Source organism: Acytostelium subglobosum (genome assembly GCF_000787575.1).
Source record: "Acytostelium subglobosum LB1 DNA, scaffold: scaffold12, whole genome shotgun sequence".
In the NCBI taxonomy this organism is placed as follows: domain Eukaryota; phylum Evosea; class Eumycetozoa; order Acytosteliales; family Acytosteliaceae; genus Acytostelium; species Acytostelium subglobosum.
In genome coordinates, this window is record NW_012236521.1 from 792,682 (window position 1) to 814,827 (window position 22,146).

General features: G+C 44.9%; 12 protein-coding genes across 12 annotated transcripts; 4 read left to right on the forward strand and 8 right to left on the reverse strand.

Moving 5' to 3' along the window:
- Positions 1 to 1,154: 1,154 nt before the first annotated feature.
- On the forward strand, positions 1,155 to 1,793 carry SAMD00019534_066130 (hypothetical protein; the record flags this gene model as incomplete). Its single annotated transcript, XM_012898433.1, has 1 exon — positions 1,155 to 1,793. One exon carries the CDS (start codon positions 1,155 to 1,157, stop codon positions 1,791 to 1,793), a length of 639 nt encoding a protein of 212 aa, XP_012753887.1.
- A 167-nt stretch (positions 1,794 to 1,960) lies between these two features.
- Positions 1,961 to 3,586, reverse strand: SAMD00019534_066140 (hypothetical protein; the record flags this gene model as incomplete). Its single annotated transcript, XM_012898434.1, has 4 exons — positions 1,961 to 2,475; positions 2,556 to 2,822; positions 2,901 to 3,266; positions 3,358 to 3,586. Coding segments are annotated over 4 exons (1,377 nt in total), but the record flags the coding sequence as incomplete, so codon positions are not given.
- Positions 3,587 to 3,815: 229 nt separating this feature from the next.
- SAMD00019534_066150 (hypothetical protein) lies at positions 3,816 to 6,488 on the reverse strand (the record flags this gene model as incomplete). The annotated part of the gene is made up of 7 exons (XM_012898435.1): positions 3,816 to 3,837; positions 3,915 to 4,094; positions 4,170 to 4,705; positions 4,778 to 5,146; positions 5,214 to 5,492; positions 5,561 to 5,686; positions 5,772 to 6,488. 7 exons carry the CDS (start codon positions 6,486 to 6,488, stop codon positions 3,816 to 3,818), a joined length of 2,229 nt encoding a protein of 742 aa, XP_012753889.1.
- Positions 6,489 to 6,804: 316 nt separating this feature from the next.
- On the reverse strand, positions 6,805 to 7,671 carry SAMD00019534_066160 (hypothetical protein; the record flags this gene model as incomplete). The annotated part of the gene is made up of 1 exon (XM_012898436.1): positions 6,805 to 7,671. The coding sequence occupies one exon, from the start codon at positions 7,669 to 7,671 to the stop codon at positions 6,805 to 6,807; it is 867 nt and encodes a 288-aa protein (XP_012753890.1).
- A 211-nt stretch (positions 7,672 to 7,882) lies between these two features.
- SAMD00019534_066170 (hypothetical protein) lies at positions 7,883 to 8,632 on the reverse strand (the record flags this gene model as incomplete). Its single annotated transcript, XM_012898437.1, has 1 exon — positions 7,883 to 8,632. One exon carries the CDS (start codon positions 8,630 to 8,632, stop codon positions 7,883 to 7,885), a length of 750 nt encoding a protein of 249 aa, XP_012753891.1.
- A 1,071-nt stretch (positions 8,633 to 9,703) lies between these two features.
- Positions 9,704 to 10,625, forward strand: SAMD00019534_066180 (hypothetical protein; the record flags this gene model as incomplete). The annotated part of the gene is made up of 2 exons (XM_012898438.1): positions 9,704 to 9,740; positions 10,003 to 10,625. 2 exons carry the CDS (start codon positions 9,704 to 9,706, stop codon positions 10,623 to 10,625), a joined length of 660 nt encoding a protein of 219 aa, XP_012753892.1.
- Positions 10,626 to 11,003: 378 nt separating this feature from the next.
- On the reverse strand, positions 11,004 to 13,178 carry SAMD00019534_066190 (hypothetical protein; the record flags this gene model as incomplete). Its single annotated transcript, XM_012898439.1, has 5 exons — positions 11,004 to 11,035; positions 11,124 to 11,735; positions 11,797 to 11,962; positions 12,039 to 12,639; positions 12,724 to 13,178. The coding sequence occupies 5 exons, from the start codon at positions 13,176 to 13,178 to the stop codon at positions 11,004 to 11,006; spliced, it is 1,866 nt and encodes a 621-aa protein (XP_012753893.1).
- Positions 13,179 to 13,383: 205 nt separating this feature from the next.
- On the reverse strand, positions 13,384 to 14,054 carry SAMD00019534_066200 (hypothetical protein; the record flags this gene model as incomplete). Its single annotated transcript, XM_012898440.1, has 2 exons — positions 13,384 to 13,739; positions 13,799 to 14,054. The coding sequence occupies 2 exons, from the start codon at positions 14,052 to 14,054 to the stop codon at positions 13,384 to 13,386; spliced, it is 612 nt and encodes a 203-aa protein (XP_012753894.1).
- Positions 14,055 to 14,238: 184 nt separating this feature from the next.
- On the reverse strand, positions 14,239 to 15,559 carry SAMD00019534_066210 (hypothetical protein; the record flags this gene model as incomplete). Its single annotated transcript, XM_012898441.1, has 5 exons — positions 14,239 to 14,405; positions 14,489 to 14,547; positions 14,609 to 14,991; positions 15,074 to 15,411; positions 15,529 to 15,559. The coding sequence occupies 5 exons, from the start codon at positions 15,557 to 15,559 to the stop codon at positions 14,239 to 14,241; spliced, it is 978 nt and encodes a 325-aa protein (XP_012753895.1).
- A 527-nt stretch (positions 15,560 to 16,086) lies between these two features.
- Positions 16,087 to 17,645, forward strand: SAMD00019534_066220 (hypothetical protein; the record flags this gene model as incomplete). The annotated part of the gene is made up of 3 exons (XM_012898442.1): positions 16,087 to 16,282; positions 16,338 to 16,738; positions 16,803 to 17,645. 3 exons carry the CDS (start codon positions 16,087 to 16,089, stop codon positions 17,643 to 17,645), a joined length of 1,440 nt encoding a protein of 479 aa, XP_012753896.1.
- A 21-nt stretch (positions 17,646 to 17,666) lies between these two features.
- Positions 17,667 to 18,230, forward strand: SAMD00019534_066230 (hypothetical protein; the record flags this gene model as incomplete). The annotated part of the gene is made up of 1 exon (XM_012898443.1): positions 17,667 to 18,230. The coding sequence occupies one exon, from the start codon at positions 17,667 to 17,669 to the stop codon at positions 18,228 to 18,230; it is 564 nt and encodes a 187-aa protein (XP_012753897.1).
- Positions 18,231 to 18,349: 119 nt separating this feature from the next.
- Positions 18,350 to 21,955, reverse strand: SAMD00019534_066240 (hypothetical protein; the record flags this gene model as incomplete). The annotated part of the gene is made up of 3 exons (XM_012898444.1): positions 18,350 to 19,932; positions 20,007 to 20,100; positions 20,180 to 21,955. The coding sequence occupies 3 exons, from the start codon at positions 21,953 to 21,955 to the stop codon at positions 18,350 to 18,352; spliced, it is 3,453 nt and encodes a 1,150-aa protein (XP_012753898.1).
- Between the last annotated feature and the right edge of the window lie 191 nt (positions 21,956 to 22,146).

Below are 22,146 nucleotides of genomic sequence, written 5' to 3' on the forward strand. Positions count from 1 at the left end.
TCACGTATTCAATTTCCCAACCAATCATATTACAGGTAAGTTTGAATTAATATTCACTCAGTCTCACATCATCGATTTACCAATTTATTACTACCCCTTCCTCCACACACATACACTCAACCAACAACCAACCATCCCCGATGTGACATCTCTGTTGACGATGTGCTTATTTAAATGAAATTGAATGTGTTGTAATAATGTAATGCATTCAATTCAATTCAATTTGGGAGTATTCAATGCCCCACTATCCCGGCGATGTATTGAATGTGGTGTGTACTTGATTGATGATCACCACCTTCAACACCACTTACCACACCAATCATTATGTATTTGTTATTGATGTTATGGGCCATACCCTCCAGTATACATTGCCTGTTGCCTTACCCAATCATTGCCAAATTTACACACACCTCATCAGCAACATTACCCATCATCACACCCCGACCTGAAATTTCCTCCATTCATCAGTCAGCACTCTCTGATTGAAAGGTGTGTGTGACAACGTGTGTGGTGTCGGTTCGATGCAGTGTGTCAGAGTACATGATAGGCAAGCATTGCTTTATGTATGTGTAATCGAATTGCCGATTGGTGAGTGAGAGTTAGTAAGAGAGGAGAGCTCAGCTCACACACCCGAAATGTTATTGGCTGTTGATGCCAATGATGTTGTTGACGCTGGATGCTTCATGGTTGTAGCTTGCATAACCCTTCACCTACTTCAGTACTTGTGTCTTACGAGATTGAATGGTATTGGGTTGTTTGAGTGAGTGAGTATGACAAGTTGCTGTTGTTGTTATTGAACATTGTTACATAAACAAGTCAACCATCCATCCAACCAGCGCTAGCTTCAACTTTCAAGTCATCCAGCCACAATAATAATATAATACTCAGTTTAATATCAACATCATCATCCTCTTCATCATCACTGATATAAGTCCCATTCCAATTCCAATTCATTCATTGTCTGTACCTTTGGATGTCCATTTGTTCAAACATATAATATATCCACTTCCCTTCCATTCCCTTCCTTCCTTTGTACGTTTAGAGGTCGAGACCTCAAATATTCCAAAAACCATGTTAAACTAATACCAATTCCCCTTCTCCCTTCTCCCCTTTCTACCTTCCAGACATATACCAACATACATACATACTATAGAATGAACTCATTATACGTTGCCAACTTGGATAAGAAGAGACAGACTGCCGTCCTCGTCTACAGGAACTTCAACAACAGACTGAGTAGTCAGGAGCTGAATGAGATGATCCAGTACCTGCGCTCAGAGTTGAATATTAGAGGCTGTGAGAGAATTAAGAATGATCTGCGCGGATTCATCAAGACTCTCCAGGCCAACAGCTACGCCAAGTTCCGTGTCGTCCTGGACCACGATGCCCACGTCCTCAACATGGGCGGAAGTGGATGTCTGGGCTACGTCAGCGAGCACATCTACGACTATTATGACACCTTTGAGTTCAAGGACGTCGAGGTCTACACCCCATCCTCTGCCGAGCACCTCACCGTCGAGAGTCTGGCCGAGCGTTTCCATCTGTCCGCCCTGGCGCATGCTGGTGCTTCCACCAACAACAAGAAGCAACATACTACCACTCCACAGCATCACAACAACGTCCACACATCAACAACTACCCCAATTACTATCAACAACAACAGCGCACAACAACATCCAACTAGCAATAGCCCAGTCCATGTCCACAGCTACATCCACAACCATCATCACAAGGCAACAGCCACTGCCAACCAATTCACATCTCCATCGCAACACCAACAGCTCGTAGCTTAGGCACATTCTTGATGGATGTATTATATCCTCCCCCATCTCCCTACTCCCCCTCCTCTACTCCTCACTCTCCCTCCCTCCTTCCTCCTCTTCTCTTCCCTTCCCTTCTCTTCGTACAAATAAACAATACATTCCTTTTGTTTATACTTATAATATTATCCATCCTAATCTTGCTTTATTCCTTTACCGCCGCCGCTGCTGCTGTTGCCACCCTCTTGCTGTGGCTGTTGCTGCTGTCTAGAGTTAATCTTCTTGATATAGTCCAACTTTAACAACACGGAGAATGAGTCGACAATGAGCAACACTTGAGCCAGAGTGAATACTAGGTTGATGGTGTAGTAGAAGTTGGCATTGCCCGTTCCTTGGTAGATCCACATCTGCCAGAGAATGGGTGCCAGCACCGTTACGTAGATTCCAACCACGACAATGATGAATGAGTATCGCACGCCCTTGAGTGGCTCGTACAGCAGGGGCAGCAGCGCCAAGTGGAGCGAAGTGTCGCCCATTGCCGGATAGGATTTGAACGTGGCGATAATGGCGCACAATGTCCAGAAGTAGAACAAAGGATGGTTCTTCAGTCTGATGGCCAATGGTATCGTGTAGATGAACACATGATACTGGAAGATGAACAGGAAGAAGTTCCTAAAGTGTTCAAACACCTCGATAAAGTAGTACCAGAACAGACCTAGACGATTGATCGATCGATTAAGCGGGAGAATGAGTGAGTGAGATGTCCATCCTTGAGGTCCATCCATTCTTACTTACCAATATTGGGCGTGAGGTCCTCAACGAGGAATGTGAACCAGTAGCACTTCTCAATGAACTCCCAAGAGTTGAGGAGTGTGAAGGATATGTAGAGGAGGGAGCCAAGAGAGAAGATAAAGAGCAAGACGGTCTTGATTGCAAAGACCACGCTAGACTTGCTTGCTGTCGTACGCTTGAGTATATATGACACGGGGAATATCAACATGATTGGATAGATTGAGATGTAGACCGCAGAGGCCACAGAGAACAACGACAAGAACATGTTGCCTGTGCATGGTCGAGTGTTGGTTGGTTGATTGGTTAGTGATTGAGTCAATGAGAGGTCGCCAATGAATAGACACTTACCAGACAAGGCAAAGTATAGAGAGGCGATTATAGAGAGGTTGTTAAAGACGATGGTGCTCATGCCAACAGAGGTGAATAGAGTGAATGGGTTGAAGAGGTAGATGGCAGCCACAACATTGGGGAAGTTTGATTGTGCCAGCTTAGGGTCGCCACCCATCTCTTGAGGCAATACACTGCCCGCCAGCACAGTGATGCGCCGTAGCAGATAGGCAATGATCACATCGACCAATACAAACATCAACTGCGATGCTATGATATGTAGACCATGCAGTGGCATGAAAGCCAGCAATAACAGAGGTGCCTGATGGTATGCCGAACCTGCATAAGGTGACAATCCAAGTGTATGTAGATGCAATCCTTCAGTCACTAATATAGGGAGAGAAGAGGTGGTATTAGCATCATTGGATTGATCGATTGATTGATTGATTGATCGAATGATTGGAGCAGTGATGTTTACATCGTTTGAAGCCTGTAAGAGGTGTGCTGATCTCATTCCTCTGTGAGAGTACATTGTGGAAGCCTTGATAATAGAGTACTAGTCGCAGTATGACCGCCACTAATATGATCCAAAGGAAGCTAGTAAATGTACATGTTTTGGTTGATGATGCCGTTGATGTCGATGCTGTCGATGATGTTGATTGTTGTTGTTGTTGTGTATCCTTTGCTTTCATCTTTCGTTCATTAGTCTATATCTATTACTACTGTACATATACACATATATATTAGTTATCAAACAATGAAACAAACTGACCAGGTCTAACTATGAAAAGTGATCTTCAACCTCGAAGTCAAACATACCCTCTCACACTTACCCTCGCACTCATTCCCTCACTCTGACTTGTCCAATGTAATGTAATGTATAATGTACAGTAATACCTTTATTAACTAGATTGAGTAGATAATGGACCATTCATTCTATGCAAGATAGTTGTATATTCTACATTGGATGGAATGTTAGTATCAATCAATCAATCAATCAATCAAACAAACAAACAATTATATGTTTAAACTTACCTCTTATCCTCCTTTGTTCTCTCCAGATACTCTCTTTCGATCAATGATTCAATACGCTTCTTGACCATCAATGGATTGGGAATGAACCTTGATTGCATCTGACTTGTGACCTCTGATACCAAGTTGGCATGGTCCAAAGTCTTCCTCGACTTCATAATACGTACAATACATGCTTCGATCCTAGGGTAGACGTCGATGAATGAAGTATGTTAGTCGCGGCCATTGGTCTCCCGTGAGCATTGAGATGATACTTACAAATGCTTCCTCTCCTCTTCAATCTTCTCTCTGGTCTCAGTGACCTCGACAACGGTGTCCTTCTGGGCCACGGACATGATCTTGACCTTGAAGAGCTTGCTCTTGAATCCGGCGTTGAACTTGAATACATCGGTGGTGGAGACTGTCTTGGTCGAGGGCTCCTTGTCCAACACCTTGTTCTTGGAGTTGGTCAGCGCCAACAGGTTCTTTTGCAACTCCTTGGCACTCAATCCACTGCTCTCCTCAAGTTGTTTGAATGTCAATTGTTCGACATCGTTGAACAGCAACAACATTATCATCTGTGGTGTGGACACCTGTAGCTCATGCGACTTGTTGCCAAACTTGGCACGTAGCTCTGCCGTGCCCAGATTGGTCTGCCACGTCAGTATACGACCAGAGTGGCCGCGTAGATAAAAGGTACGGAACATATCACAACACAACAATATGTCCGCTGGTAACTTGCATGGTTGTGCGCCTTGGATTGGCCAGAAGCCAGTAGTCAACACATTGACATTCAGCTCGAATGGTAATGCGCGCTGTATGATCGTGGCATGGTTAGTCACACTCTCCACTGGCACAATCAATCAATCAATCAATGGTATACATACCTCTGTCCTCTCGAGTTGCTGTTTGAATGAGGCACATGTGTCGATGGACACCTTGACATCAGTGAACATGCCCTCGAGCTTCATGGTGAATTGGTAGCCACAGATGGTCTTTAACTTGCTGATCATGTTGCGCTCTGTATCATCCGATACACTTCTACCAAGCAATAGACGTTTGGCCAAGTGTTGTTTGTAGTACTTCTCAAAGACGTCCTTCTCCTCAATATAGTTGAACAACTCCAATATCCTATCCAACAACTCATCAATCTCCTCATCACTGGCGCCCTTGAATCCCTTCTTCAACTTATCATCCAACAGCAACGACATGAACTCTGGCGATCTCTGATTCTTGTTGATGAAGCCAATGAACTCCTACAGTCGCGTGTGGTTAGTTGATTGATTGAGCAGAGTGGCTCGCGAGACTGCCAACGACACATACCTGGTCGACGAGGACACGGAATGCATTGTCAAAGTTGAATGAGTACTTGTGGAGTTTGTCACACTTGTCCTTTAGCTCGAGGAGTTCCATGAAGTAGTTTCCACTCTCTTTGGACTTCTCCTCATCGGTTACAATGGACTTTCCAACTTCCATTAGATGTTGTCTAAGTATCTGATAGATTGTTGGTACACCATGTGATGTCCTTCCAAACATCGAATGCATCCTCCTCAAGTCATCAAACTTGTCCTCTCTAAACATTGGAATGACTCCAGACTCCATCTACAATGTGTGTGACAGGTGTCAGTCATCCATCAAACAATCGAATCACATTGGATCAAACACATTACATTTGACAAGGTCAAGACATAATCGCCAATGAATATCTTCTCGAGCAATATCTTCATCTTGGACTCAGTACTGGAGTTGACATAATGTGCCACTCTCTCTGTCTCCTCTTTGATTCGTTGTTCCACCTTGATTGGATTGAGGGAGTGGGATGGACATGTTAGATAATGGGATGGAATGATTCCAATCACACTCGCTCACTCGATCAATTACCTTTTTGAGATAATCCGAACATGTTGATGAACTGAATAGATTCTGTGCTTCGAGTTGGAAGTAGTTGGTGCTGGCTTCGATGAATGGAGTCTCGAATACTGATTCGTAGACTTTTGAATGATGGCTGGCACTGACCTCCAACAACATGTTGACCACATCTTTGAGCGATGATTGATCGATGATCTCACCATCTCTTTCCTTGTGTATGACGGCCAACAGAGTCTTGACCAGACGGAATTGGATGGTGGGGGCATTGACCACCAGCTCCCTGAACAGGTCCAAGCCCATGTCGTACAGTGGCGTCAACTTGGCCTTGGGCACATATGTCATGTTCAAGTATGCCAACACCTCGCACACCATCAGCATGTGTGTGCGATAGTGTGACCATACTGCGGACAACTCTGTGAGGAATGCCTCGCCATGTGAGTCACCAGCGGCCAGCTGGGTGGTGACCTGTGCCAGGTACTTCTGGACGAGTGATCGTGTGTGAGCGTAGAGTTGTGGGCCACAGTTGTTGGTGACCATCTTGTAGGCATTCCTGTAGAGTTCTTCATAGGACAGACGAGATGCACTCTTATTCTGGATGGCAAGTATCGAATCCTCCAATATCATCAATGACGCCTTGGCATTCTGTTCAGTCCATTGTGAATTGTTCAATACAATCTTTCTCAATTTGAACTTTGGTGTTGATATAGGTATAACCTTTGTCTTGGCCATTATTTGTTTGTGATTAATATATATATATATAAATGCAAGATGTAATAAATGATTGATTGATTGGTTTGAAATAGATTAACTTGAATCAGATGAGAGTTGGTTGCTGCTAAGGTTCTGCAGGGGATAGTCAAGGTTACGCAGAGAATTCATTTTTCAGCGGTCTCAATCCTTGGGTTCGAGCTGGTTCGACCCTGGACAACCCTTGGAACAGCAAGGGGAACCCTTTCAAACCTTATCTGATGTTAATTAAATATTTATATTTTTATTGTTGTTGTTGTAGTTGTTGTTGTGGTTGTTGTTGTTGTTGTATGATAAATTAGACCTTAAAGAAATCGTCGTCTCGTCCAAAGGAGTGGAACATATTGGTCAAATATGCGATAATTGTCCAGAGTGCGTTGTGTCGTTGAATGTTGTCAGAAAGGTCGCCAAGTGATCTGATTGTGTCTGACAATATGTTCCATTTCTTCATCTCTCCAAAGACATTCTCAATGATGATCCTCACCTTCTTGATTCGATTGCTCTCATCTTTCTCTCTCAGGATACGCTCGGCATCGAATCCTTCTTTGGTGACCTTGGCTTCCAATGCCTTCAACTTCTTAGATACCTTGGTCGCCTCCTTTCCTTGACGCAGGCGATGCTCATCGAGCGTGCGTTTTCTGATCATCTTGTCTGTGTACTCCATATGATCGATCAATGAAGCCGACTTGATCTTGGGGGTGATGGTGTTGGTGTAGTACTTCTGACCTCCTTTGAATCCTTTGTCACCGAGAATGACAATATCTTCATCGAACAGAGCCTGTAGTCTAGGTGCAGCATCCTTGTAGAGCGAGACGTCAGGCTGGGCGCCTCCCTCTGTCTTACCTACATACACGATCTTGCCACGTATATCGCAAATGACCAACACTGCCAAAGAATACATTGATTTCTTGCCAGAATAAACAAGATCCTTGATCGTCTTGTGTGGCGGCACTTGAATCCTCTGCTCTGACCCGTCCACAATGAGATGAACATTGTGCTTAATACCATCTTTCCATATTTCTGCATGATTGTCTCGAAGCTCTCCATTGTGAACCACATCCTGGAAGTACCCATGGCAGTACGACTTCAATCTATCGAACACCTTGGTGAATGAGTACCTGAGCTGAGCGATTGTCAATTGATATAGGAACACACGCTCCATCATGTACCAGGGAAGGTTGTGGCGGCACCTCATGAGGAAGACGAGCATGTCCTTGTGTTCAAAAGAGTGCTTCTCACAGAGCTGAGACACTTGACTATGGGAGAGCTTGAAGTAACTTGTGTACTCTTCATCTTGGTTGAACCATTGATCTGTAAGTGCAGAGTTGAGGGTATGGCATTTGTCAGTTAATGGACTTAGCTTGCTGGCAGCATATTTATTCTTCACCTTCTTCAAGGGTATTGTTCTTCCTCTTATTGTTCCTCCTTGTTGTTGTTGTTGTTGTTGTTGTTGTTGTTGGTGTTGGTGTTGCAGCTGCTTTCTTGGCCTTTGATTTAGACACTGGTTTGGTTATTGCTGGGCTTGGTGCTGCTGGGCTGGGTGCTGGGATGGGTGGTGATGTAGTTGTTGACATCGCATTATCGTCGATATCTATCGTTGCCCTGCTGGAGATACCGGTGTTCGCTTCGCACCATTGAGTCCATTTCTCTCGTTTGTTGGTTAGATACTCGACAAGGCAGTTCCATCGACAGAAGTATACAAAGACGCCAAACGTGCTGTCTGGATGGCAACACTTCAAGATGCGAGAACAACCCTTTGAACAGTTCTGGCAATGTTGGACAGAATCTCCAATGATAGGCTTCTCTGGATCGTGTTCTCCAATCGCAGGTACAGCAAGCTTCAAATAGGGCATTGACCTGGTATGGTTTGTAATATGTCCAACACTGCACATCATCATTTTTTGGTCGCCATAGTAGACAATGATCTTCTTCTCGATCTTGTTCTCTGGTGAATTGCAAGTCGCCTCTACTATAATCCGGTTGGGATTGGTTGGGTCTCGAACGTTGGAATGCAGGAAGCACTTGGTTTGTTTGCTAGTCTCTCCATCCATCAACTTCTTGGTATGTGTGATATTCATCAGCTCTCTATTGTTCTCTGCCGCACCTTGTTTGGTTGGCGTCTTCATTTGCTGAAGCGTGAGTGTTGATGACAACGATGTTGGTTGTGGCTGGTGTTGATAAAAAAAACAAAAAAAAAAAAAAAAAAGTAGTTGTTGTTGTTGCGATAATGACTTGATGATTCCCTCTAACTCCTCTATACGCAGCCTCAACGTGTGAGTCTCCTCCTGTGATTCTTTAGTCTGGAACATATCAATGATGATATTGTAACACAGTTTGGCGCACACGGGCAGGTGTTTGCCCAAGACCCAGATATCCAACTCAGTACCGCAGAAGAAGCATTTGACACCTGCTTGCTTAACTCTGGTGACTATTAACTGGGTTAGCTCCTCAGACATCAGATGTTGTATTATATATATGTATTAATTGGTCGCTATTACTATGTTGGAGGTTGCAAAGGGTCATCACGGGTCGGACCTTGGATTCCAAAACAAATATTTGAAGAATCCACCCACAACACCCGTTGAACCCTGCAGAACCCAAGCTAACCTTAGCAGCAATCAAGTGGTAGGAGTTGGAAGGTCGAAGGGGGGTACACAAAGATTCAAGGTAATTTCCAATCAGTTAGTTTTGACACGCTTTTGATCAAAAAACAGATACAAGTATCACAACAGTGTTGTCTTGAATGATTGTAAACATATTATACATATGGATATTATCTGTTGTTGAGTATAACAAATATTCTTTAGTTTAGATCTTCTTATTTGTGAAAAACAGGTCAATGACACTACTCCAAACCATTCCGAATAAGATGATAAGATCAATCAAGGATAGACAGAATCTAGAACTTTTGAATTATAAATATTAGCATGTGATCTAAGATAATATGATTATACGAGTGTTATCTGTTTCAGGGTAATGATCGTCTGGTCTCTGTTCAATCACCAACAACAAAAAAAAAAAAGAAAAAAGTATGCACACAAGTGAAAGTGTCTGAGCCGGGTTCATTCTCAAACACAACACACACAAACACCATCATGATCACTGGTCATAGTTTTTGAAAACACTCTTCTTTACATTATTACTCTTTGTGTCCAACAAACAAACATATATTTATAATACATACATATATATACAACATGTTGTCTAGGTTCGTCTCAAAGGTTGCACCAAGATGTAAGGCATTCAAATAGCTTATCTCTCAAGAATCATCGACATCATCATTATCATTATCATTATCGTCATATGAATCGTTCAGCAACAGCAACAGCATCAACAGTAATTATAGCGACAGCAACAGAAGTTCACGAACGGCAGATATATGCGATAGCAGTCAACACAAAGATTATGATGATGAAGATGAAGATGATATCTCGTTCATTAGACCATTCACTCACCTATTCACCTCAACCTACTTAATGACAAACATTTATAACAGGCAACCAATCGATCAGAAGTTACTCGACATCACAGCACTTCATGACCAACAACACAACTACTTTCCCATCACAACACTTTGAGAAGTACTTGACAGAGCCACAGACTGTTGATCCCGAGGGACGTGGATACTCATACCTCGTGGTCGGTGGTGCTGCCGCCGGTCTGGCCGCGATGGCCAAGAACACCGTCGTCTCAGCCCTCTCGACCATGTCGCCAGGTCAGGACATTCTTGCCCTGTCCTCGGTCGAGATCGACCTGTCCAGCATCCCCGAGGCCACCGCCGTCACCTTGAAGTGGCGTGGAAAGCCCCTGTTCGTGCGTCATCGTTCGGCCGAGGAGATTGCCTTGGCCCAGTCGGTCGATGTCAGCTCCCTCGTCGACAAGGAGGCCGACAACGTTCGTGCCAAGGACCCAGAGTGGGTCATCCTGATTGGAGTGTGCACACATTTGGGTTGTATCCCCATTGCCGGTGGTGGTGACTTTGCTGGCTGGTACTGCCCATGCCACGGCAGTCATTACGACAATGCCGGACGTATCCGTAAGGGTCCCGCTCCACAGAACCTCATCATCCCTCCATACAAGTTCATTGGTCCACAGCAGATCATCGTTGGAGACGAATAAGCGATTGTTGTAGTCGTGTAATATTGGTAGGACATGTGAGTGTATGCTCTCGACGCGTTGACGTTGGCGAGAGTGAGTCCACGGTCCTGCCACACAACTCATATTATATATTATTATAGACCAACAACAGAGGGCTCTGCTGCGACATCTAGCACCAGCAACAGCAAAGCATAGCGAACTACAAAGCTCAAACCATATACATTAAATCACCTACAAAGCACTTCGAAGTATCAACATGATCAGGTCATCGTGATGACCAAGCTCATATCATTCATTATTATCATACATGTAAAGATAGAGATAGACCTTATTCAATGGACTGCTGACTGACATCTTGTTGCMAATCTAAGTATCTCGCCAATAAGTTCCAGTCTATCATTAATCTCTTGTTCGTACTTGGTGATTGGGACCTGATGATGTTGATGGAGTAAGTAAGTGATCGAGTGATCAGCAGCCATCCAGACAGACAGGGTATACTTACTCGCATGATGTAGATACCAAACATTGTGATCACAACACTCTGGTGCATGCCATCGTTTAACAGCTTGCAATTGAGTATGCCTTGGATTGGATGTGAGAAGTGCTTGTGATTCGTCAGAGTATAGATCTGTTGGTTGTGAACCATACCATGCCCAAGCCCTGACAACTGTTCATTAAAGTTGTTGCTGTGGCTTGGTATGATGGTGTTGCGCAGTTTATACACTAGTAGCTCTGTGGCGTACGTTCCTACCAGCAGCTCATTGACTCCGTCGCCATCAATGTCAAACACATCAACACAGGTCACGCCATTAAATGAGTCTGATTGATCGAGTATCTCAAACTCCTTTAGCATGCTCTCGCCTATGTTCCTAAAGACCATCACGTATCCGATGATGCTGCCAGCGACCAGATGTACGGGTGCCGAAGACTGAGGTGGTGGTTGTGTTGTGTCGTTCGTCGAGGCCAAATGCACGGCCAAGTTGCCCAGGAGGGTTGATGGTATTGACCTCATCTTGCCCAAGGCAGGTGTGTTCGCCACAGATTCCATAGTGCCTCTATCCGTATACAATGACAATGTCTGAACTGGCCCATCAAAGTAGCAAGAGTCAGTTCTCTGTTGTTTTGTTTCCACTATCATGAATGGACGAGTTAATGATTGGTTGATTGATTGATTGATTGATAATGGTCTTACAATCTGTGATGGTGATCTGGAGAAGTCCATTCTGGCAACCTACTGCCACATATCTATTGTTGCCATGGTATCTAATGTCAATGCGCATGACGTATGATTGGATGTTGACCAACTCTGGGAAGTGTTCTCCAATGTCCCCTTCAACATACTCATGTTGTTCATTTGGCTATATCCAAAGGTCGGGTTCTTTGTTAGTCGTCTAACTTGCGCGGGCGTCAACAACAAAGAGTGTACGGACATACCTGATAAATATGTATTCGTTCATCACTGCCAGACAGGAGGAAGGCACCATTGGCGGTACTGTCGGGGTGGTAGGGTGGATGTGTGAGGTGGAAGGGAGTGAAGTCTAGTGGGATGGACTGGGCAGCTTTGGAGGTGGATGATGGTGGCGAGGGTTGGCCAGGTTTGCAGGGATGGAATGACAGTCGACCACGACTGGATCCCTGTTGCGCCGCGTGTATAACAGTCATTGCAATGGTAGCCTTGCCATTGCGTAGGACAGAGTCGATCGACACGATGATGTCCTCTGGCGGCTGATTCGAGAGATGTTGTTGTGACTTGCTTGATCCGGGAGTGGATGCAGTGCTCCCGCTGCTGACAGGTGATTGATTGGCAATGTGAGGCGATGTCTGTTGCTGACTGGTGGGTGCACCACTGGGCATTGCCGAGCCAATCATGTTACCAGGTGTAGGTTGCTTCATTTGCATTGGAGGGATGCGTGACTTGAGAGACAGGGGAAGTCGTTGCATATGTGACTTCATCACATTCATTGGTGGGTTCTGTGCTGCTGATGCGGGCTGTTGTGTCGCGACGCCACCGCTACTGTTCTGATTGGACTTGTTACTGTTGTTTGAGTTGTTGTTGATATTGTTGTTGTTTGAACCGCTCAATGATGGCGGAGATGTGATGCTTTGATGAGACTGATACATATTTGATGATGTGGCCGTCGATGATGGCGAGGTCGAGGGCGAGAGGTTGGGCGTCTGCGGTGATGATAGAAGTTGTGGAGTGATGATATCATTGGTCAACCATTGTAGTCCTAGCCGCCTGTCCTCAATTGGTGTGATCGACATGATGTTATTGCGCGATGCCACGAACAATGTTCCACTCTGACCATTCGTTAAACAACTATTGTTCACTGCCGCCGCATATGATGGCGCAGCAACTTGATTCAAATGAGTACAACTATATATATTCGTTGGTGATGACAGTTCGATAAACTCCAACGTCTCCAACTCTAGCGGTGCTATATTCTCTATGATGCCCAAATCATCGCATTCACAATCAAGTCCATCCACAACTTGTTGTTGTTGAGATGTCACTGAGGCTACATCAGCTGTCTCTGCCTTCTGCTGCTGTAGCTGTTGTTGATGTTCACTCATTGTTTGATTGATTGATTGTTTGTGTATAAGTATCAAAGATGCAAGTGTACAAGATGAAATGAAGTTTGTGGACAAGTTCGTGGATCGCCACCTCCCGCGCGAGTGGCGCCAGACGAACTTGTCCATGAATGATTGAATGAATGAGTATATGTTATTAATAGTATATATGTACAAGGGATAGCTGACTGAATGACTAACTAATGTCTCAGCGCTGACGGTCTTGCTCGGCGCCAGACGATAGTTGCGCTAGATGATCTAGTCCTGCACATAATGATGGTCTAATTCGATTGATCTCCATCATTGTAATATTGTTGATCAATATAGGTCCAATGTTATCACTGGCTGACAGTACAGAGATGATGGTTTCACTCAATTTACTCTGTCGTCTATTAATTAAATCCTCTATTATTCCTCTTATCTCATTGGCTCCACCATTATGTGTTGTAGCATCGTCCGGTGCCACTGCCAACAACATCGTAGCAATCTCTATATAATGCTTTGGTAGATGTTCAAACCTCATTGCATTCTCATTCTCCTCTTTGAATACATTGTCAAGGTAATCTATGATCATCGAGTGAGTGATTGACGTCGTTTGTTTAAATGAATGAGTGACAACATACCCTTGTTCAACCATGTTGGATAGATTATCCTGCACTTCTTCTTCTTCTTTAGAGTGATGGCTAGCCAGAGGGGCACTTTGAGTTGGATGCTGGGTACAAAGGGTCCGTAGGTACCAGACATAAAGTGTAGTTCCTCATTCTTAAAGTTGGGAATGATTGTTATTGGTTCATCCTCTGCCAAGAACTCTATTTGGAATGGTGTAAATGATCTCTGATGATCATCCTTGTTTATATTTGAGCTTCTAATCATTGACATTCATTCAAACTATTATATTATATATGATTGATTATAAGTATGTACACAAAGAGATAACAAATGATCATTACAAGATTGTGAACTTCTTGGCGCCTTTTTATCTTCGTTGATTTTTGTCATTCCACGGGTGACGACGTCGTCTTTCCAGGTGTTCCAATCCATGTGATTGATCTTGGAGTTGGAATTAATGAGATAGATATGAGGCAATGAATACCTTGAATATCTTGGTTAAGTCTTCGACAACGGTGTGATCAACATTGGAGAGGTCATCACATGCCTTGTGCCAACAACTTGGGAATGGCATTGTGATCAGATGCATTATTGGTATATTATAAACCTTGAATGGTATATCTATTGATGTTGATTGATTGATTGATTGAGTGAATGAATGAACAGGAGGATGGATATTGTTTCAATTGATTGCCAATACATACGGTCATCTTGTACCTCATTGCCAATGAAATGATTGCTAAAGTACTTCCTTGGTCTAAAGCTTATACTGGATATTGCTACAAGTTAGTGATTGGCGCGAACATAATATGACCCGAACTTACATTCGCTTGGAGGATAGTCTATCCTCAATGTCCACCATCATGTTAAATAATGGCACTGTCTCATGATGAGTTGGATAGAATGTTGGATTGGGTCCACCTATCAGATCGAGTAACATAAAGAAGTCAACTGTTTCGTAGAAGGCCTTTGACTCACCAGTCTCGTGATGGTGAATCGTATGATTGGCCAGATGTTTAGCCAGGCGTCGTGAACCATAAAGTGAATCAGTATCGGTCCAATCCACAAATGCTTCCTCTCCATCAAAGAATATCAACTTCAATCTCCTCTTGCCCTCCTTCTCCAACAACTCCTCCATCGACTTTGCAATCTCAATGATCATCGCGATACTAACAGCAGAGTCTGTTGCCGCCACAAACTTGAACTCCTAATGAGAGGGCGCCATGATTGTGTTAGTTGAGCCTCTCATTAATTCATTCGTTCGAATGATCGATCGATTGATCACTCACCTTGAACATCTTTGAATCATAGTGGGCAGCGAGTATGAGTGTTGGAGCATGAGGGTCGGTGTCAGGATGCTTGGAGGTGATGACGATGTTGGTGAATGACTTGCGACCGAATGGTGTCGAGTCGTCGAATGTGTGTTGCTCGACAGTCCAATGATCTTCATCGAATTGTGCCGTGATGTACTTGGCAACAGTCTTGATTGAGGGTGTACCAGATACTCGTTCAACAGCAATATGTTTCAAATGTTTATCCAATAGAGCCTTGTTCAAATCCGATGTATAATGCTTTATCAACTTGTTCTTGATCAATGGGAATTGATCCTTTGTCCTCTTCTCTGCTGCTGTTGTTGTTGTTGTTACTGTTTTAGCTGAACATGTTTGTATGGAACATATTGACAACAATAGAATGAGTATTATTACAACATTAAAGATAATAGTACTAATTGTATACCTATTACTTGTAATATTGTATCTGTTTGATGAAGTCATTGTCATTAAATAAATATTAAACATTCATGTTTGTGCTTTGTCCAAGTTCAAGTGAAGCAGTTAAAGAATGGCGCAACACTAATAACACGATCATTCGATGTTGTACTATGGACAAATCATGGTCAAAGGAGTTGATAATGTCGATATGTGGACACTCCGTAAGCGAAGCTGATGCCACTCATCATTAGCCGTGGACCGAGGATGATTGGTACTCTCTCTTTCCAATAAACAAGTGTTTATTGTATCGAACACATACTGCACACTCTGACAATTTCTTCAAGTACATCAACTAGCTCTACGGTCTCAACATGTTATCGAGAGCATTGCTCAGACTTCCTCTTTGAGCAGCCACAAACCTGCGAGGTACAACTCTCTATCAGTCTACGTTCCTCGTACCACAACAACGCCCTCTCACATTTTTCTATTGTTCATCCACAAAGAACATCCCAACACCTATCGATAATGACATCAATCTATATAACATATCTACTGTACCCTTGATCACCAACAAGTCGAGTGTTGATGACATGTGTCAATGGGCTACCGCAATCCCATCATTGGAGCAATCAGACATTGTCACCTTGAAGCAACAGAGAGTTAATGGTGCAGCACTGTTGACTCTGACCGAGGAGAAGCTGCTGAAGCATCCATACAACTTCCCAGGAGGTGCTGCAAGCAATCTGATGATCGCGATCGACAAGCTCAAAGTAATAGTCAAGAAGCGTAAGTAAATATTTCCATGTCTAAGATAACATACTAATGACAATACATTCATCAGCTCTTGATGCCAGCAAGTTTCAGGACTCGCTGCTCCCCGCCCATGATGACCCAAGATGGTCATGTCTGCACGACCTCAAGATAGAGATGGAGACAGATACCAATGGTCAACAAGTTCCATGTATCAAGAAGTTAAAGAACAAAATTGGTCAGTTCATAGAGTTGCCAAATCTTGCTGGCAAAGACAAGATACTTCCAAAGAAGCTTGAACGAGGTAAGCTCACCTCGTACCTTTTGACACAAGAGAGATATGACTTGGTTTTGAGGTTCGCCACAATGATCAACCTCGGTGAGCCACATATGGAGAACCCTAGTTTGCAGAGTGGCCTCATTGGCAAGACATTGGAATCGTATCTCCTCACATGTATCGCATATGTGAACAATGCAATCGTCATATACATCGTAAGTACCTTTTCAAGTCATTATTGACCACCTCTAACATATGTTCGATCAGCCTCTAACTCAGAAAATGTCTTCTCTGAAAGATGACAACGAAATGGCCGTGTACTTCCTCAACCGTTTCGTCAATTTCAACGCATCCAAGGCATCAAACATTAAGTGCAGAGGAAATCGTTGGAAGGCCCCCACTCTTCTCGATCTTGCTATTGCCGGAACAACTGACACATCTCAGGCGTTTCTTGTCTCTCGTGAACTGATGGAGCAACTTGGAACAATAGTGGAACACCCTGTCTTGTACTGCTTGGACGAGCACCAACACCTTTGGAGGGATGGCGTCCAGAATTCCTCATTTGGCAAAGCATTCACGATTGAATCTGGACCATGCTCTGGCGCAAGAACAATTCTGGTTGTCTCTGGATCTGCACACTCTGCATTCGAGATGAACCTTCCTTCAACCATGTCATCCTGGTTTCACAAAATACTTCCCTTCAGCATGAAGACATTCGAAATGGTTATCAAAGATGAGAAGAGCGGTCTTTACATCCAAGAGGAGTGGCGTCGTGACAACGAATCAATCGAGAGACTTGCAGAGATCACTGGACGATTGCCTCGAGAGTTACAAGAGTTGCACGATCAGCAGCACCAGTTCAAGACAGCAGAAGATTTCCTCCACTCCCGCAAGATACTGTACAGCCTCGAGGTCAACAATTACTTGTCAACTAGCAACAAGGAGCAAATCGATTCCTACTATCGGTTTATGGATGCATTCTTCTCACGAATCGACAAGATGGACATGCAAGTTGCTCCTCCATCTCTCTATGACTCTGGACTCATCTATTATGACTGTCGAGACAATGTATACCGTACAATATGCAGTGGAGCATTTCTTGCACTTCACGACCACTATTAGTCATACCGAGACTTCCCAACAATGTCATCACTTGGTGACACAGCCACTGGAGATCAGTTTCAGAGATTGGTTGAGAGAGCATTCAAGAGACGCATGAAGATTGACCAAATCAATGGATTCGGTATTCGTGTATCTGTTCCCAAACCAAAAAGAGGAAGACCAAAGGCGTCAGAGAAGATCGAGTTCGAGAAGATTGGCATATCATTTCCAGTAGTCGAGAGATCAGTATATATCGAACAACGAGATGGTCAGCTGAATATCCCAAAGCACTTTGGTATGAACACACTCTACATTATATCTTCTCCAACATTTCCCTACATCCTCTACAATCCCTCGACCAACTCGATCTATTTCGTTCAAGTATCATTATCATCATTCCAACAACATGAATCAAGTAGGCCAATATCCCCATCTTTCAACGACATCGACAACTGCACAAGTATTGCCTCTGGCACACAGGCAATCACAGGAAAGAAGTGCTCGACTTCCATCACTGAGCAAGAACTCCAATTCGACGCCGATAGTGTAACAGCCCACTTCATCTACATTACTTGGTCAACTTTGGAGAAACAGCGCCCTCTCTAAGAATATCACAATATTTGACAAGGAGGCTTGTCGAACAGAGTTTTCGATTCAGTAATTGGTGCCGCTCAGTTGATGTACATAAATATAGTCGATGTGTATATACTTGGATGTTATTATTATTAATTTGTTGTCGATGAAGGTCCATAGCCACCACCACCTGGAGTAAGAATACGTAATCGATCACCATGTTGTAATGGAATTGAGTTCTTGCCACCTAGACTGATCACTCGTCCATCCTTCTTGAATACATGATTGGCACCACGTTGAGCATTGCCTCCTTGCTTCAGACCTCTTGGCTCGAATGATCTGCGTTCCGACAGTATGCTCACTGAGAAATCCTTGAGGAACTCGATCTCGCGCACAATACCATCGCCTCCATTGTACTGTCCTTTTCCGCCAGAGCCTTCGCGAATGCCAAACTGGCGCACAATGACTGGATATCGCTTCTCCATGATCTCAATGTCTGTGGCACGGGTGTTGGTCATGTGGCACTGCACAGCCGAGCAGCCGTGCCATGTAGGACCGGCGCCAGAGCCGCCTCCAATCGTCTCGTAGTAGCCCAATGTCTCGTCACCGAATGTCAGATTGTTCATGCAGCCCTGGCTGTTGGCGCATGCTCCAAACGACATAAGTATGACATCGGTTACACGCTGCGAAGTCAACACGTTTCCTCCAACAACAGCGGCGTTTTCGCTGGGATATAGTATCGTGCCATTTGGTATGTTGATTGTGATCGGGTTCAAACAACCTTGATTGAGTGGGATGTCGCGCTTGACCAAACAACGTAACGAGTATATGATTGCAGACTTGGTGACGGAGGGTGGCGAGTTGGTGTTGCCAAACACCTCGCAACCAGTGCCAGTAAAGTCGAACACAGCAGTCTTTGCATCGCGATCGATGGTCAGAGCCAGCTTGATGGGTGTACCGTCGTCCATGTAGTCGATGGACACCAATGTGTCGACCGGCTTCAGTCCATGATTGTTTGAAATCTCGCACAACATCTCTTTGACGGCCAATTCTGCATTCTGTTGCACGTGATGCATGTAGGCATGAACGACGTCCATGCCATAGTATGTGATCAACTCCTCCATTAGTCCAATACCCTTGTTGTTGGCGGCCACCTGTGCTCTCAGGTCTGAGAGGTTGTCCGAAAGGTTGCGCGACTTGGCAAACAAGGTGCGAATTTCAGCCTCTTGGAATGCACCGTCGCGGACGAGTTTGAATGAGGGGATTGCCACACCCTCTTCCTCCAAGCTCTTGGAGAATGGGGGCATGGAACCGGGTGTGATGCCTCCAATGTCGGCGTGATGGCCGCGACTTGCCATGTAGAACACTGCCTTTCCACCATGGTAGACGGGCGTGATCACCGTCATGTCTGGCAAGTGGCTGCCGCCAGACTGTGGATGATTGGAGAGGATCACCTCGCCATTGTGCCAGTTCTCTCCCAGATGATCGATCTGCCAGCGCACTGCCTCTTGCATCGATCCGAGATGGACGGGGAGATGTGGCGCGTTGGCTACAAGGCCGCCATCTGGTCCAAACAACGCGCACGAGAAATCCAGACGTTCTTTGATGTTGGTCGACACTGATGTGCGCTGTAGGGTCCTTCCCATCTGCTCGGCAATACTCATGAAGCGATGAGAGAATACTGATAGTGTGATTGGGTCTAGATCCACGCTGACCTTCTTGGGCTTACCAGTGCCTATTGTTATCTCAACATTGCCTGTTGATRKGGCAAGACTACAGCATGGCAGTCTGGCTCCACAACAATCGTACTAGTATTATCAATGATGACGGCTGGGCCATCAATCTTATGACCACCAAGCAGTTCTTGAAGTAAGTACACCGGTGTCTTTACACGTCCAAGTGTCTAATATTGATTGATTGATTGATTGATCGTGTTAGGATGTCGGATTGATTGATTGAATGAATGGACTGAGATGACTCACATTGAAGTAGACATCGCTGTATGTGTTTGGAGTTGGTGGTTCGTCAGAGTTGGTATCGGTGATCATGATTGGCTTTAGGGTTGATCCCTTTGCCGCAGCTCTGATGCGGATATCATCGACCAATAGCTCGCGTCCTTGAATGAGGAACCCATATTCTCGCTTGTAGTTCTCTTTGAACGCTCGTTCATAGTCACTGTCTTCGGGACATTGGATCATCATTGATGTGTCTGTGCCAGAGAATCGTAGGTTCAAGTACTTCTCTATTGTGATGTGATCGCTCGTGAATCCTTTGCCGCACAACTCCTGCGTGGCCTCGTGGCCCAGGTGTTGTAGTCTTTGTTCAAACAATGACATGTTCTCAGGTTTGTAGACTTGTGAACTTGGTTCCTGTTTCTCCACGACGAGGTCGGCTAGACCGAGTCCGTATGCGCTGAGGATGCCAGAGAAGCGGTGAATGAACACTTTTGGCATGCCAAGGTTCATGGCAATGGCGCAGGCATGTTGACCGCCAGCGCCACCAAAGCAGCTGAGAACATGGTGGCTGGCATCGTGACCCTTGGCCTCAGTGATGTTCCTGATGGGGCGACACATAGCTTCGTTGGCCACGCGAATGAATCCATATGCTACCTCATCAACGGACATCTCTGCCACGCCATGCTCTCTCGAGAACTTGTTGACATCATCTGCCATCTTGGACATGGCTGCGCGTGCTGCCTCAGCGTCCAACTGCTGGTCCTGGGTTGGGCCGAATATGGATGGGAAGTGTTGCGGGAGTAGTCGGCCAAGTACCAAGTTGGCGTCTGTGATAGCGAGCATGCCACCCTTGCGGTAACACACTGGGCCGGGGTGAGCTCCCACTGACTCTGGGCCAACCGCAAAGAGACCAGCGCGGAAGAGCAACCGTGAGCCACCACCAGCGGCCACAGTCGTGATGTCCAAATGAGGTGCCTGGATTGTGAGACCCGAGATCTCTGTCTCAAAGATGTGCTCCAAGTGTCCATTGTAGCGAGATACATCAGTTGATGTGCCACCCATATCGAATCCAATCACTGGCTGTGGGTTCTGCTTGTCGTACGTTGCGTAGGCGTAGCCGACGACACCGCCGGCAGGGCCCGAGAGTATGGATCGGAAGCCCTTAAAGCTGTCGACTGGGCACAGGCCGCCATCGGACATCATGAATGAGATATCGACGTCCTGTGATATCCTATCGTCAAAGCCTGACAAGAAGTTGGTGATGTAGTGTGCGATCTTTGGTGTGAGGTAGGCGTCGACGCATGACGTCACTCCACGCGGGATCACCTTGATCATTGGCATCAACTGAGATGACAGTGACACCTGCTGGAATCCAACCTCCTGGCACAGATGGCCAACCATCTGCTCATGCTGAGGGAATGCGAATGAATGTATAAACACGATAGCCACACTGTTGATGCCCATTTCCTTGTATCTCTTGAGGTCTTTGCGCACTTGTTGCAAGTCTGGCTTACGCAACACGTATGCGCCGCTCTCCTTGTTGGGAGTGATTGAGGGGTCGGCCAGAGGCGAGAGTGACACACGCTCATCAACCTCAAGTACATCTTCATAGATCAAGTCTGGACGACGTATCTCTAAGTCAAAGATATTAGGTCTGGCCTGATTACCAATCTGCAACAAGTCCTTGAATCCCTTTGTAATGACCAACAACACACGTTCACCTTGTCTCTCAAGCAATGCATTCGTACCAATAGTAGTGCCCATTCTGAATGATTGGATTGTGTCAGGGTCCTTGCCACTCATTCAATCAATCAAAGATACATACCGGATTGACTTGATGTAAGATGTGTCAACATTGTCTTTTGGTATTGATTGCTTTGTTACACGTTCTAGTATACGTCTGATACCTTCACGTGGAGCATCTTTGTAGTTGTCAGGGTCCACAGACAGTAACTTCTCAATGTGATAATAAGGTGCAACAGGTAGCTCTGCAT